We start from the raw sequence: 16251 nt of genomic DNA, 5'->3' as shown, positions 1-16251 counted from the left end.
AAATAATGAGGGAATCAAGGAATTTTGAACAAAATATGTACTAACTTTTTTAACAGGCAAATCTCTCTTTTATTTTCTAGATGCTGAAGAGTATCAACCACCGATATGGAAATCCTATTGTAAGTTAAGAATCTGCATGAAACATATACATGTTTCTACATAGAAGTAAGCTATAATAATGCATTAATGTTAATCTATACTAACATAACATCAGCAAGTTGATTATTTTCCTCTCCATTTTAATGTCAGATTATCAATGTAAGCTTTAATTTTAGTTGTAATTAAGTCCTTAAGGAAATTTCAACAGATGTACTTGACAATAAAAAGACCGTTAATTCTTCTGAAATGGTGTTTTGTAATGTAGTATTCCATTTATACTTCAAAATTATTCATAATGGAAGGCTGCTGCTGGTCTGATTTCATTATATTTATATCACTGGGCAACTTCAGAGTTCTGACAATGACATAGAAGTAATTAAATTAGCAACTCTCTTTAATTTTATTTAATTTATCCTTTTAGATCTCTACCCTCTCATCATTACAATGAGTCGTGGTCTGTTCATCCTTGTGACTATGATTCCGAGGGATCAATACGTTTTAACACCTGCTTGTTAATTTATCTAAATGACTCTCAGTTAAAATGTAATGGAAGTCTTCACTGTCTGTTGGCGATAAGGATTTGATATGAAATAGTTTTAGGAGTTTGTAGGGGTTATGGTTCAAAACTATTCCTAATTTGGCATGAATTGAAACTGTATCTAAACTATTTTCTTAGGTCTAAGTTTGTGAATACTTTGATAACTGCACCTTATAATCAGCTGTTTACCTTTTACAGCCCACTTTTTAATTGCCATAGCCCCACGTTTATCATTGGATAATTAATTGTACAATAAAGGTAATGACAAACAGAGGATGGCAAGAAGGAACTGAGTGTACAAACTTGGGTCCACTAACAGCTGAGGCCCAACTTTTCAAAAATATTAAGATGACAACTAAAGACTTCTGAATGTGAGCGCCTTTAGCATTTGTTATAGAACAGATGCTTCTTTGCTCAAATGAAAATAAATGTCTCATCTGATAGCTATTACAGAGGCTTTGCAGTCAGGTGACATCTCTTGGAACCAGAATATTCAACTATATTTGATATTCTGGAAGAATATAATGTCATGAAAGCATGGTGGGGTTGCTGTGTTACTTATGGATGGTTTCACTACAGCTGGGAGAGGTGACCTTAGTTCTAAAGATCAAGCTGTTTGGGTAGGGATTAGAAGCAGCAAAAGGAAGAATTCAAATGTGGAAATATTTCTTAACACTTTACCAGTAACAATATTATAGGATGAGGTATACATGGTAAAACAAAATGGTTCCCTAAGAAAAACACAGCAATTATCATAAGTGACTTTAATCTAAATATAGATTGGACAGATCAGATTGGCAAAGCTAACCTGAAAGAAGAGTTCATAATGTGTTTGGGATAGTTTCTTAGAGCATTATGTCCTAGAGCCAACCAGATTTGAAGCAAGTTTAGACGTGGCAGTGTGCAGTGAGACAGGCTTAATTAATGACATCACTGTAAAGGAACCTTTGAAAGCAATGATAATGACACAGTTAAATTTGGCTTAAGGGAAAGAGTGGGTCTAATGACAAGTGTTTTAAACTTGGCAGTGTGTGTTGACACCCATAAAAGCAGGCAACTATGCATGTGCACCAATCCAGAAAGGCATATGTGCATAATTCCTGACACAGTTACCATCACATGGAGTGTATGGTCATATGCCAAGTACCGCACTGCATGTGCACAATGAAGCACTTACTTTTGAACCAGAGTCAGGATGCACAAGGATGGAATTGAGGTGTGGAAGGAATTAGGGCTGTGGGGTGAGGAGAGAGCTGTGAAGGGGCGGTGGGGCAAGTAGAGACACCAACTCTCCTTGGTCCCTGCCCCACCTTCTCTCCCCGTCTCATTTCCTGGGTTCCCTCCCTTCACCCCACCTCCCCTCTGTCCTCTCCTCACCCCACCATCTCTCCCCCAACTCCACCCTCACTTTTCCTCCACCAATCCCCCCCAACGTGGCTAACTAAAGAAGTTGAATATAGTATCAAAAGTAAAAGCATATGATTCTGCAAAAAGGAGATGGACAGAATTTAAAAAGCAACCAAGGATAACTCAAAAATGAAGGGAGAAACTAAGTGTGTGGGAGAAAGCTAAGGCAATGGCAGAAACATTAAAAGACACAAACAACAACTCAAATATTTGTAAATCAAGAGGTGAAAGCAAGAGAGGAACATTTTTAAACAATTGTAATCAGGAAAAGTGTAGCGAGCAAACTGTCGGAACTACTAACAGTTCAAAGTGTCCTAACCGTACAGCTTCCACTCACCTCAGTACTGGTGTTAATTTCAAAGGAACTGAGACCAATTTTTTCCACACCAACCTTTGAAATACAAATTTCACTCTGTAATCTTCTATATGCTCTTCCAATGTGCATGTGATTCATCTACCAATCGAGAGCTTTGATGGTCTTTTTAATTTTGCCCCCAACTGCTCATATGTTCTAAGCAGAACCTCTTAACCTTGTCTTATCAATGTCATTGGCACCTACATGGATCAATGACAAATGGATCCTTCCTCTCCCTTCGCACTTTCCAGTCCCACCCAGGCAGGAAACATAAACATCTGGACTGTTGTTCTCAGCTAAAGAGAACTGTGTCTATCTCCAAGATTATACTATCTGTATTGCCATGACATTTCTAATAAACTTCTTGAATGGCTTCCTGTATATCTGTTTGATCACCAACTCTGCAGTGTTCTGCTTTCATCTGTACAGGTTGCCAGAACGTTGAATATATTGCACTATAGCAAAGGCTGACTCTCTTCTACTTCTGCCCTTTTGATCATACCTGCCTCACTGGCGGTCGCACTGTTCTGTCCCTGATCATTGAACAAACCAGAGTATCCTACTCCAAGGGGTGTGACGATCTCTTGAAACAATGTGTCCTGGTAACATTCCCTTCTCTGATTTGTCACAGCATCTTCAGCTTCGCTTCCAGCTCAGTGACCAAGAGCTGAAGTCCCTCCAGCCTCAGGCACAATTGCAGATATGTTTGCCACAGGAATATCCATGAGTCCTCACATTCCGCAGCTGCTATACATTTCCTGTCCTGCCACCTTCATAGCATTTAATTAATTAACGTCCAATTTCTACTTCAATTTTTGGCATTTCAGTAAGTGTTTTTCTTACCCTGATTGGTTTATCTTAACTAGGAAATTTCAACATAATAAGTAGTAGTAAGCCTTGCCACTATGAATAACAAATTATAATTAGTAGTTTGACCCAAGTTTTGAAAGATAAATGGGAAAAACACACATCAACTAATCAACCATGTTCTTGTGATGTTATAGTTTTAGTTTATCTCAAAACATGATCGGCCCAATCGCAAACCACAGATTGACATGGATAAATGCTGCATTCTGTCATTGGATTATCCTGTCTCCTGCTGTTTTTATTAGGGTTTATCTTATGATGAAAGGTTGGACTGTTTGGGCCCGTACCTATTGGGATTTAGAAGTGTGTGATTCCTGAATTGCTGAAACGTATAAAATCCTGAGTAGAGTTGACAGGGTGGATGCTGAAAGGTTGTTTCCCCTTGTGGGATAGACCAATCTAGGGAGCGAAGTTTGAAAGTAAGTAACCTCTCATTTAAGATGAGATAAGGAGAAATTTGTTCTGCAAGTTGTCGATCTGTGGAATTTGCTTCATGATAAAGGGGCGAGGTCACTGAATTATTTTTAATAATAGAGATGGATAAAATCTTGATTGAAATAGGTGTCAAAGGTTACAGAAGGTAGACAACAAAGCATGGTTGAGGCCAGGATCATATTAGCCATGATCTTATGAAATGGTTAAGTACATTAAACGCATGGACGTTTGGGTAATGTACTGATATGAACAGAGAATAGCTGACGAACAGGGACTGAAGCGTAGAATCAAACAGGTCTTTTTCTGAGTGGTAGGCTGTGACTAGTATCAGTGCTCAGATCCCAGCTATTTACAATATATATTCATGAACTAGATGAGGCAACTAAATATAATATTTCCCATATTTGCAGGCAACGCAAAGCTGGGCGGGAGAATGAGCTGTGAGGAGGATGCAGAGATGGTTGTTTGAGTTGTGAGTGGGCAAATTCATGGAAGATGAAGTATAATGTCAATAAATGTGAAGTCATCCATTTTGGTTGCAAAAATGGGCCAATAGATTATTATCTGAATGGCGATAGATTAGGAAGTGTGAAGGTACGACAAGAGTATGGATGTCCTCATACACCAGTCACTGAAGGTGAGCTTGCAGGTGTAAGAGGCAGTAAAGATGGCAAATGGTATGTTGGAGTTCATGTGTAGGAATATATTGCTAAAATTGTACAGGGCCTTGGTGAGATGGCATCTGGAGTATTGTGTGTAGTTTTGCTCTCTTTGTCTGCTGAAGGGCATTCTGGCTATGGAGAGAGTGCAATAAAGGTTTACCAGATTGATTCCGAGGATGGTAGGACTGATAAATGAAGAAAAGATTGGATCAATAAGGACTATGTTCACTGGCATTTAGAAGAATGAGGGGTCATCTCATAGAAACATATTAAATTCTAAGTAGAATAGACAGGGTAAATATTTCCAGACTGGCAAATTCAGAACCAGAGGTTTAAGGATAAAAGTAAAAGGATTGAGATGAGAAAAAATTTCTTCACCCAGAGAATAGTGAACTTGGAGATTTTTCTGCCACAGGAAATAGCTGAGGCCAAGACATTGAATATTTTCAAGAAAGAATTAGATAGAGGAGTGGCATGTTTGCAGTGGTTAGCACAGCTGCCTCACAGCGCCATAGACCCAGATTCATTTCTAGCTTTGGGTGACTGTGCGGAGTTTGCACGTTTTCCCTGTGTCTGCGTGGGTTTCCTCTGGATGCTCCAGTTTTCTCCCACAGTCCAAAGATGTGCAGGTTAGGTGGATTGGCCATGCTACATTGTCCCATAGTGTCCACGGGTGTGCAGGCAAGCTGGATTAGCCATGGTAAATGTGGAGTTACAAGAATAGGGTTGGGGTTTGGGTCCAGGTGGGATGGTATTTGGAAAGCCCATGTAGACTCAAATGGCCTCTTTCTATGCTGTAAGGATTCTATAGTTCTTGAAGCTAGATGGACCAAAGGGTATGGGGAGAAAGGAGGAAGAGGGTACTGAGTTGGATGATCAGCCATATTGAATGGCAGAACAGGCTCAAAGAGCTAAATGGCCCAGTCTTGCTCTATTTTGTATGTTTATAGTGGAATAGGCATGAGGCGTCAGATGACCTCATCCTGCTTCTAATTTGGATATTTGTTTGTCAAGTTAGCAGTCACTGAAACTAATTGTCATTCATCTTCTGAAAAGAGTTTGGAGGACCCTCTTGTGGTGCAATGTTAGCGTCCCTATTCCTGGGCCAGAAGGCCCGGGTTCCAGTCCTGCTCCAGAGGTGTAAAATAACATCTTTTGAATAGATTGATTAGAAAAATAGGTGAAATTTTTTTTGGAAAAAAAAATGAGAAGAGTTCTCTCCTTCTGATCTTAAAGCCAGTTCAGACTATCCTGGTTCCCTTTGGATGGGAAAACAAAAGTTGTATTTCTAACTTTCACCCCTGCTGAAGTCGTGTTTCTGCAGTGTAGTGATTATCACGTTTGTCTCACACGCGAAAGGTCCCCGGTTCGAAACTAGGCAGAAACAGCAAAGTTTGCTCCTTCGTTACCCATGACAGGCTTCTGCATTGATGTAGATGGCGTTTTCCTGCATGCTCTTCTCGTCAGTCACCCTTCTTTGGCGGCACGGTGGCTCAGTGGTTAGCACTGCTGCCTCACAGCGCCAGGGACCTGGGTTCAATTCCACCCTTGGGTGACTGTCTGTGTGGAGTTTGCACATTCACCCCATGTTTGTGTGGGTTTCCTCCCACAGTCCAAAGATGTGCAGGCTAGATGGATTGGCCGTGCAAAATTGCCCGTAATGTTCAGGGATGTGTAGATTAGGTGGGTTATAGGGGGATGGGTCTGGGTGGGACGCTCTGAGGGTCGGTGTGGACTGGTTGGGCCAAAGGGCCTGTTTCCACACTGTAGGGATTCTATGACCTATGAAAATGCTAGATGGTGCTGCCCTAAGGAGGTAGATGAAGCCAACTGCTGTGACAGAGTGGAAGGAGGTTTGCTCTACCATACCTATTCTGTTTCAATGCTGACTGCTTATGATAGGACGCAAATAAAAGATATTTCATTGTCATGAACTTTAATGAGTGAAAACATTTAAAAGGAGAAAGTAGATTTTTAAAATTTATTCATGGGATTTGGACATCACTAGCCAGACCAGAATTTAATACCCATCCTTAATTGGACATAGGGTGGTTGAGAGTCAAGCACATTGCTATGCATCTGGAGTCACATGTAGGCCAGACTAAGTAAGCATGGCAGTTTTCCTTCCCTAAAGGGCATTATTGATCCAGATGGGTTTTACTGGCAAATGACAACAGTTTCATGGTCATCATTAATCCCAGATTTCTTTTTATTTTATTGAATTCAAATTCATCTGCTGTGGCAGGATTTGAACCTTTGTCCCTAGAACATTAGAGATAACAAGGTATAGAGCTGGATGAACACAGCAGGCCAAGCAACGTCAGAGGAGCAGGAAAGCTGACGTTTCGTGTCTGGACCCTTCTTCAGAAACTCCCTAGAACATTACCTGGGTTTCTAGATTAATAATCTAGATAGTACCAGTAGGCCATCACCTCCGTAATTGGAGTGTAAGACAAAAACTGATCCTGTGACAGTTTGATATTTCTGGTAAATGGAGAAATGTAATAATTGATAGGGCTTGCATCAGAGATGCCCAATATTTTGAAATATTCTAATAGGAAATTTCTTCAATTATTAGAAACTTGCAAACAATTTTCAAAAAGAACAATATCAAACAGTGTTTAATTTTCATTAATTAGTTATTTTTATTCATTCACCTCATTGCAGTAAATACAACTTTTTCAGTCTGCTCTCAGATGAGGCTGAATAAGTACCCATAGTTTTGAATAGGTGTAAAATGTATTCTGACCTATGCTCTTTATCTGGATAATTGCTAGTGCTGCATTTATAGAGTATTTTTGGACTTGCTGATAAGCCTGCAGTTTTCAGTCTCCCTTCAGTCGCATTGTCTTTCATCCAGTGATTTAACTGAGAAATAAGCAACCTGCTTCCCTCACTGGAAAACTGAAACATCTGTTGAAACTTGTAGTTTCGCTTAAATTGCTCTTCCGAGCTGGGAATCTGTTGCTGTTTATCTGCAGCAACCAATTCCTTAGCTGCTGTTTTGATGATCCAGTTGAAGAGGCGGTTGCTAGGATAAACGGTAGTTGATTAACCATTTTAGAACCGTTTTTTTTTCATGACGTAACTGTGGAGGCTGACAAAATATCTGCTTATATCTATTTCCATGTTTTGTTTTTCCTGTATCATCCTGTTGTCAGACTTTATATGTCTCAACCAAACCTGACTGACCAGCAACTGCACCTATTCCTATTGTCTCCCATAGGCATATTGAAAGGATTTACAGGTCGAGGATCAACCTGCTTGGCTTTTTCATGAACATACTTTCTGAAAAAGTTGCAATTCGGAAACCCAATGCCAAACCAAACATGAAATAGAGATACATTGAATGGAAGGTGGACAACCAACCTTTTTGAAGGAGACATGTTGGCCATTTCAGTGTCTTAGTGATGCAGAATATCTCACAATTTACTTCCATTTAAATGGTGAAATTGACAACAAGTTGAGAAACCAACTTCAATGTCCTGACATCCACGTTTAACTGTGGTTTGTTAGGCTGTGTGTGAGCAAACCTCATGGGAGATGCATATTGCCAATGTCAATATATCATCAATTCAATAAGAATGATTTTACTTTGAGTTTGGGATTTACCTGCAAGTACATGAATTTCCTGGAGTTTTTGGAATTTACCAGTGATAGCAAAGTAAGCACATCACGGTAAGGAGGAAGAGGAAATTATAAGATAAATATTGCAATAAATATTGAAACTGTATACTTTATTAACTAATTATGTGAAAGACTTTTTTTTGTAGTACTCGGCCTGAGAATTAGCATTTATCACTTCCGTTCACCTAAACTCCACCTTGTAAATGTGATCTATCACATCGGCATGGTTGCCACGGTTGCAGTTTTAGTTTTGATCTCAATTGAGGACTAAGATGAGCCACAACAGGAAGATTACCAGCAGCAAGTGCAACATGAAGAACATACTCCTGATGGACCTGCCACTTCATAAGAGAGCACATAGGTGATAAGAACCCAGAGGAAGTGACAGTGCAATGTAAACAGGTACAGGATGAGCTTCCTGGGCATGTTGCATTAACAGCATACCAGGAAGCTCAGTTTCATGTCAGGTGGTGGCATACATTTGCAACCTATTGAAAGAAGATGTATGTACAAGTGGATTGGATTGTCACACTTCACACGTACCAGTCTTTGATCTTGGTTCCTTTGGGTTCTGTCAGAGACACTTACAGGATCAAGTTGTTGCTGGCTTGCAAGACTGAGGATTGATGCTATGCTTGCCAGGGCAAACAATTATGCACACTTTGTCACCAATAATGCCAGTCAAAATTTGTACATGTCGGATTTGTGGCTTTGACTGGCTTCCCACAGATGTGGGGCACAATCAACTTCGCACATGCGACATCAAAAGCACATGGAATAACTCAAGGTTATGTTTTCATTGCAAGGGTTCCACTCCATCAATGTGCAGTTGGTGTTCACCCACCGAAAGGTGTTTACACAGCTGTCTGTACAAGATTGACAGTCAGCTGTCACGATTGCAATCCACAGCATGATCACTTCACCCCTTGGAGTGGGCCCACTGGCTGGTTGCTTTGCGGCAAGGTTTATCCACTTAAGACGAGGCTGATAATACTAGTGAGGAACCCAACCAATGATATCAAGGAGTAACATAGAAAGACGTACAGTAATGAAATAGGTCACTGAACAAGGCATTTCATCAGATCTGTAGTGCCCTTCAGTACAAGCTATGGTCTCCAGAATGAACATTGTATGCTGCAGTCCTCACAAGATTGTACGAAAGCAAATGTTTGATATTCAGGAGGAGCAAGATGTAGAGCATAAAACTACTTCAGAGGAGGAAAAGGGAGGGGATAAATTCTGAACAGCAGCAGGGATGCACACTGCTACTTGGTTGAGTTTGTTTTTGTGTGGCTAGGCTCCATGAGTGCACCTATGTGGTGGTGACATGGAATACCTACATCTATTTCTCTGCATCCACTCTTTTCCCCCAAAACAAAGCAGTTCTGCAAACAACCACACGTCCCTTTCAAAGGACCCCTTTGCTCGGTATTAAGTGCTTGCTTTCCATTTATCGCAAGTGTAAGCAGGACAGTTGCCAGGCAGCAATCAAATTTGGGAAGAATTAGAATGTGGCATCAACAAATAATTTCATTTGGCTTCAAAATTTAATGTTGTGCACTGTTAAGTGCTTTGTAATGTTTGGGATTAGGCCAACGAAGGCAGAATAAGGAGATTGATATGATATACATATTAAGATGATGTTGAATGTACCACTGTACCCATCTTTTTTTGTCGTGCTTAAGTTATCAAACTGCTTTTGTCATCACATCCAGGACCATAACACTACATTCTTACCATTCAACTCCAGCTCAATCTCCAGCCACAATTTCTTCTTTTCACTGCCAGACTTTTTCCTCTCATCAGTATGGAACAGTATCTCTTTATGGGTTTTAACAGCCATCACCATTTCTAAAGGGAGATGCAGACTTGGCATTTCATTTTAACAGTTGTTTCCATTGTTCTACCACATCCAGAGTCCATCAACTGTTATCCATGCAGTACCCCTTTAAATGTCACCATTGAAATCCTGTCAGGCAGATCATCATGACAGCTGTTCGCCCTAATTGGCTGGCAGATCTGGAAGTCAGATGCAAATGGCTGTGTTTAAAAGCCATTGACAAATGCACTGCATTTGGTTTTGAATTTCCAGATGCCTCTAAACACCCCTACCTTATCCCGTCATAGTGCTTAATGACAATACCCTGTGGTTCCTGCCTGCCGTTTTCTCAGAGTCATAGAGATGTATAGGGTGGAAGCAGACCCATTGGTCCAAATCGTGCATGCCAACTAGATTTCTAAATTAATCTAATCTCCTTTCCCAGCATTTAGCCCATACCCCTTTAAACCCTTCCTATTCATGTACCCATCCAGATGGCTTTTAAATGTTGTAATTGTACCAGCCTCCACAACTTCCTCTGGCAGCTCATTCCATACACACACTACCTTCTGCGTGAAAAAGTTGCCCCTTAGATCCCCTTTAAATCTTTCTCCTCTCACCTTAAACCTATGCCCTCCAGTTTTGGACTGCTGTACCCTGAGGAAAAGGCCTTGATTATTCGCCCCATCTGCGCCCTTCATAATTTCATAAACTTCAACAAGGTCACCCCTCAGCCTCCGACACTCCAGGGGAAATAGCCCCATCCTATTCAGCCTCTTCCCTGTAGCTCAAACCCTGCAACCCTTTCTGAACCCTATACTTTTCTGTGTATGAAGTGGATTAATACGTACAGAAATGGTTTAAGTTGGACAAAATGTTTTTTCTTAATTCATTCATAGGATGTGGATATTACTGACCAGGCCCGAATTTATTTTCCATCCCTAATTGCCCAGAAGTCGGTTGAGAGTCAACAACATTGCTGTGTGTCTGGCGTTGCATGTAGGCCAAACTGGGTAAGGATGACAGATATCCTTCCCTAAATGACATTAGTGCACAAGATGGATCTTTCCCGTCAATCAGCAGCAACAATGGTCGTCATTAGACTCTTAATCCCAGATTTTTATTGAGTCCAGGTCCCCAGAACATCACGTGGGTCTGTGAATTAATAGTCCCATGAGAATACCACTAGGCCATCACATCCTCTGGAGGTTTAATTAAGTTATATTTTTTACAACAATATAATCCCAACAACTCATTGGATTTTTTGAGAGAAATGTTGTAGTTTAGGAATCCTTACTAACAAAAAAAAGTAAACTATATAAGTAAATTGATAGTGATGTCTGTGTAATTATGAAGTCATTGCCATTCTGACAGCATGGTGATATTACATCATTCTGATAACGTAGCAAGAAATCTTCACTAACCTGGAGTTCTGCCTGTGGCTGAGAATCCCATAATGTGTGCTCCTTTACTCTAATATTAATTGAAATGTGTTGTGTAGAAAGGGAAGCATAATAAAAAAGGGAAAATCTCCCTTGTAGAGGTAAATTCTCTGGGAAGTGAGGAACAACTGTTTCAATTTGTAAATAACAAAATAGAAGCTACAGGTGTAATACTTATTACAGATGACATATAGTGCCAAACATTTATCTACTAAATAATACAAGACACATCCTCTAAGCATAATACTGTTCTCAGATTCGTTGAAAATCTGCATGATATCCAGAAAAACCGAAAGAACTGTGGATACTGGAAATCAGAAACAAAAACAGAAATTGCTGGAGAAGCTCTGTGGAAAGAAATAAGTGTTAATGTTTTGGGTCCAGTGACACTTCCTCAGACTGATGGTAGCTAGGAAAATTTTTTAAATGCAGAAGATAGGGTTGAGAAAGGGGGTAAGGAGTAAACGATAGGTGGAGATAGAGCTCAAAGAGAAAGAAGAACAGTTGGACAGACAAAGGATAACTACCAGGCTAGGAGAATGAATAGCTATTAATGGGGACAATTAGTGGCTAACAATGGGTTGTGTGTAATAGCAGACTGTATAATACAAAGACAAGGTGTATGGATGTTGAGTAAAGACATGGAAGAAGGTACCTCTGGACATAAAATTGTTGAACTTGATATTGAAGGCTGTAGACTCCCTAAGCAGAAAATGAAGTGCTGTTCTTCCAGCTTGCGCTGAGACAGAAAGAAGGCGGTGTATTGAAATGGCAGGCAACTGGAAGCTCAGGGTCTTTTTTTGCGGACAGGACATATCCATGTTGCGATATCTGTTGTTAATCAGATTCCAATCTCAACTGGACTTTCAGCTAATGTACAATGTTCTGCCCCAGCTTTCAAGAAATAATCAGAGGGTGAGACAATTTATTACAGATAGGGAGCAAAACTGTCAGGCAGCTGGGATGGAATTCTTTAGCAATACTTATATGTATAGAATGGAGTGAGTAATGGCAGAAGATTTGTTTTATTCATGTGCTATGGATGTTGCTGCCTTAGCCATCATTTATTGCCTATTCCCGATAACTTTTGAGAAGGTGATTGTGAGCCACCTCTTGAATCATTGCAGGCCATGGGTTAGTAGGCTCGTGGTACTTTTAGGATGGTAGTTCCAGGAGTTTAGCCCAGTGAGACGGAAGGATGTGGATAGAGTTCCAAATCAGGATGCTGATTGGCTTGGAGGGAATTTGCAAATGGTGGTGTTCCCACGTATGTGCTGCTTTTGCCTTTCTAGGTGTATAATTCGAAGGTTTAGAAGAGGGGCTTGACAAGTTTCTTGGTGAGTCACTGAGTTACTCTTATAGATGGAATACAGTACTGCCATTCTGTGTCAGTGCTGGTAAGTATGAATATTGAAGATGGTGAATGCCTATTAAGCAGTGTGCATTCTTTTCAGTGGGGTTGAACTCCTTGTGTGTTATTGGAGCTGCATTCATCCAGGCAAGTAGAGTATATTCCATCCTGCTCCTGAATTGTACCTTGTAAATGATGGACAGACTTTGGTGACTAAGGAGGTGAGTTACTTGCCCCAGAAATTCTAGCCTCTCATGTAGTCTTATGATTGCAGTATTTATATGGCTGCAACAGTTCAGTTTCTAGTTAACAGTTACCCCAAGATGTTGATAGTAGGAGATTAAGCAATGATCATGCCATTGTACATCAAGGGAAGATATTTGGAAATTGTCAGTGCCTAGCTCTTGCATAGTATGAATTTTATTTGCTACTTCTTACCCCAAGCCTGAGTACTGTCCAGGTCTTGCTGCAGAGAGATCTGCACTGCTTCAATATTGAGGAGTTGAGTGTTGCTGAACATCACACAATCATCAGCAAACATCCCCACCTCCAACATTATGATCATGAAGTCATTAATGATGATTGGTCTTAGAACATTACCCTGAAGAACTTCCATCTAGAAACACAATGGCAGGAGATACTTGCAAAATCCACCACCTGTAAGTTCCCCTCCAAGCCACCCACAACACTGACTTGGAAATGGATCATGATTCCTTGACTGTCTCTGGGTCAAATTTCTGGAGTTCCCTCCTTAACAGCATTGTGGGTCTACTTATAGCAAATGGACTGCAGTGGTTCAAGAAGGCATCTCTCCATCACCTTCTCAAACAATTAGCAATGGACATAAATTATGGCCCAGTCAACAAAGACAAAATCCACTAAATAAATAATGATTTTGTAAAAAGCCTGTTATGGATCAATAGATGAATTAATGATCCAAAGATAATATAAAATTGAAAATAATTTATATTTTTTTATTTTCAACTAATTCTTTTAGAGAATGAACAATTTTAGTCAAATTAAACAAACATAAATTGAAATTATATTAAACTACTAGCTATAATTTGTTTTTTTAATGAATCTCGTGAGTATCAGCTACACATTAAGAAAAGAATTCTATCATACCTGCCTTCACTGTGTACTATCACTGTTCAACCATAAACTCTGAATGGATCTTTACACTCGGCAACTCCATGAAAGCAAACTAAAAACATGTAAAATGCTGCGTAATGTTACCTCTTTTCCCACTTTGTACATAGTCTTACATAGTAAAATAACTCCAGTAAAAATATAATTTTAAAAATATTGTAGCAGATTTTCCGTTTACCAGACAGTCATTTTACAAGCGTAAATGGGAGTTGCACCTGGAGATCCTGAGGAACTTCCATTGTAGCACTCCAAAGGAATTGCCCGGGAAAATGAAGATTTTGTTGGGAAATTCCTCTATGCTTGGAATCTTTTGAACATCTCTATAAAAACTGGGGACTTCAGAGTGTTCTGATGAAATGAAGTCAACAGGAAAATCTGGACAATTGAAATACATAGTCTGACTGCTGAGTAACCATCAAACAGGCCTTGTAGTTCCCTGACACACAACCCCCAGACCCCTGACCTAAACAGAACGTCCTCTCTGAAATGCAAAGCTCCCCTATTTCATAAAAAGGGGCTCGCGTGGCAATGTGTGTGGAATTGCCACTCACTAAAAACTCTGGCCCAATTTATCATGGGGAGATGATTTTAGTGAAATTGTTCTTTTCATAGACATTTATGGCTTCATTGCAATTACACAGCAGGGAAATTTCTCACACAGGAATTTAGAAGCAAAAAAACTATTACTCTCTCGCATTCCGAGTGAGTGGCACTGAAAACTCCATCATTGCTGCTTTGGAACTAACTACTTGAGTGCATGAAAGATGATTTACTTGTCCATATTTATTTATTTTCTTGCTTCTTTCTATTGTTTGTGAAAATAACCAGGCTTTGCTCATCCTTTTGAGTTTCCACATAGTCAACTAAAGGATTCACCTTACAAATAGCAGCATCATCTGAAAATATCTCCACATTTAATTCCTCTGATGAATGTTTCAAGCATCAAGTTGAAAACTTGATTTACCTTTTCATTTGGCATACTGGATGGCTTTTTGTTCAGTTCTAACATTTTCAGTCTTTCTTCTGGATTTCCATGTTTGCAGATCTTTTTGTAGAATGTCATACTTAGCCTCTTTAGATTTAAAAAATTTTCAAGCTCATTAATATCAAACCAATCAGGCATTACTTTCCTTTTGTATCAAAGGATTGTGTGCTATTGTTTTAAAATGCACACACTATTAATGTATTCAAACAGAAAATACTAAGGTTATAAAAGTATTTTCACTGCATAGCACAAGCTCACTGATGCATTCATATTATATGGCGTGATAATGCCTTTGTTTTAGTTTTTCCCTGAGTAATCTCTATGTACAGAAATATCAGTACTCCTTCAATTCTGACTTCTATTCTGACTTTTCCTACTATAATTGCACCACTATCAGTGGCTGTCAGAGGGTGTAAAATTGAATTCACTTGTGTACATTGTTCTAACTTAGTATAAGTATAAAAATTGAATAATCTCAACAGGCAAATGACCACTGAGCGAAAGGAACGCTGGGGGTTGAGGGGAGAAATTGTATTTAGGAAGGTACAGACTTAATATACGATATGACATTACTTTGCATGTGGCACTGAACTGTCTGCATTGAAATCTGTGTAATTACAGAGAAAAAATGTCTAAATCACCAATTTGTGATATCAGTATTTAATTCTTGTGATGTGTTGAATATTATGTCATATAATGTCTTTAATGTGCTAACATTATTTTATGTTTTTGGACAGTGTATCAGTTACAGCAGGAAGCCCCACGTCCGAAGAGAATTATCTGTCCTCGAGAGGTCAGTTGAAATTTGGACTTGAATAATGTGACAACACAGTTTGAGCTTTGTTTAGCATTGGATGTTTTCACCATTACTATTGATACAGAAGAAAGTTCCTAGCTTATGGTGTGACCACCAGTATGGTGAAATGATATATTATTTTGCCATGTTGCAATGTTGACACCTGAAAATAATTTTCAGAATCAGTGACACAATGAATGTAGTGTAGTAAACCAATAAGTGCTTGCCTTAGCACTTCACTGTTCATCCTTTGAAGTTTATAATAGTGTAAAATAGTTTCATTAATAATCTCCCCAAGAATAATTTTAAACCGGTATGATTCTCATTAAGTTGAATATCATGTGACAAGTTTGATGTTGGTAAAGTCAGCTACTTGAATTATCATACTTGCTTTTTTGGCATAATTTTCAATCCAAATTACTTTATAGACTCAGTGCTGTGTTAATGTTTAAATAGCTATTTTAATGGCTACTCTTTAGTTTCATTGGTTTGTTAATGATGTGGAACTGTACCGAATTACAATAGAATTCCTTCAGAAGTGTTATCGTTTCTAGGTGCATCCATTTGTTGAATGGATTAACATGAATTTTGTAAAATTACAAAACAGAAAATAAAAATATTCACAAATTTTCACAGAAAAACATCTTCTGTTTCATGACTTTTAATAAGGCCCTATTCATTAACAGGTATAGCTGTTATCTTGTCATCGAGATCTTTGT

The 16251-nt window shown here is 39.2% G+C and overlaps 1 protein-coding gene across 2 annotated transcripts in view; it reads left to right on the top strand.

Moving 5' to 3' along the window:
* chn2 (chimerin 2) overlaps window positions 1-16251 on the top strand; it is a 346878-nt gene that overhangs the window by 189563 nt on the left and 141064 nt on the right. For both annotated transcript variants that reach the window (XM_048616382.1, XM_048616390.1), the window contains exons 2-3: window positions 81-119; window positions 15474-15529. In XM_048616382.1, coding sequence (XP_048472339.1) covers window positions 81-119; window positions 15474-15529 — 95 coding nt within the window. The remainder of the gene's footprint in view (window positions 1-80; window positions 120-15473; window positions 15530-16251) is intronic.

Source organism: Rhincodon typus, chromosome 2 (genome assembly GCF_021869965.1).
Source record: "Rhincodon typus isolate 14 chromosome 2, sRhiTyp1.1, whole genome shotgun sequence".
NCBI classification, from domain to species: domain Eukaryota; kingdom Metazoa; phylum Chordata; class Chondrichthyes; order Orectolobiformes; family Rhincodontidae; genus Rhincodon; species Rhincodon typus.
This window is presented reverse-complemented; position numbering and strand designations above follow the sequence as displayed.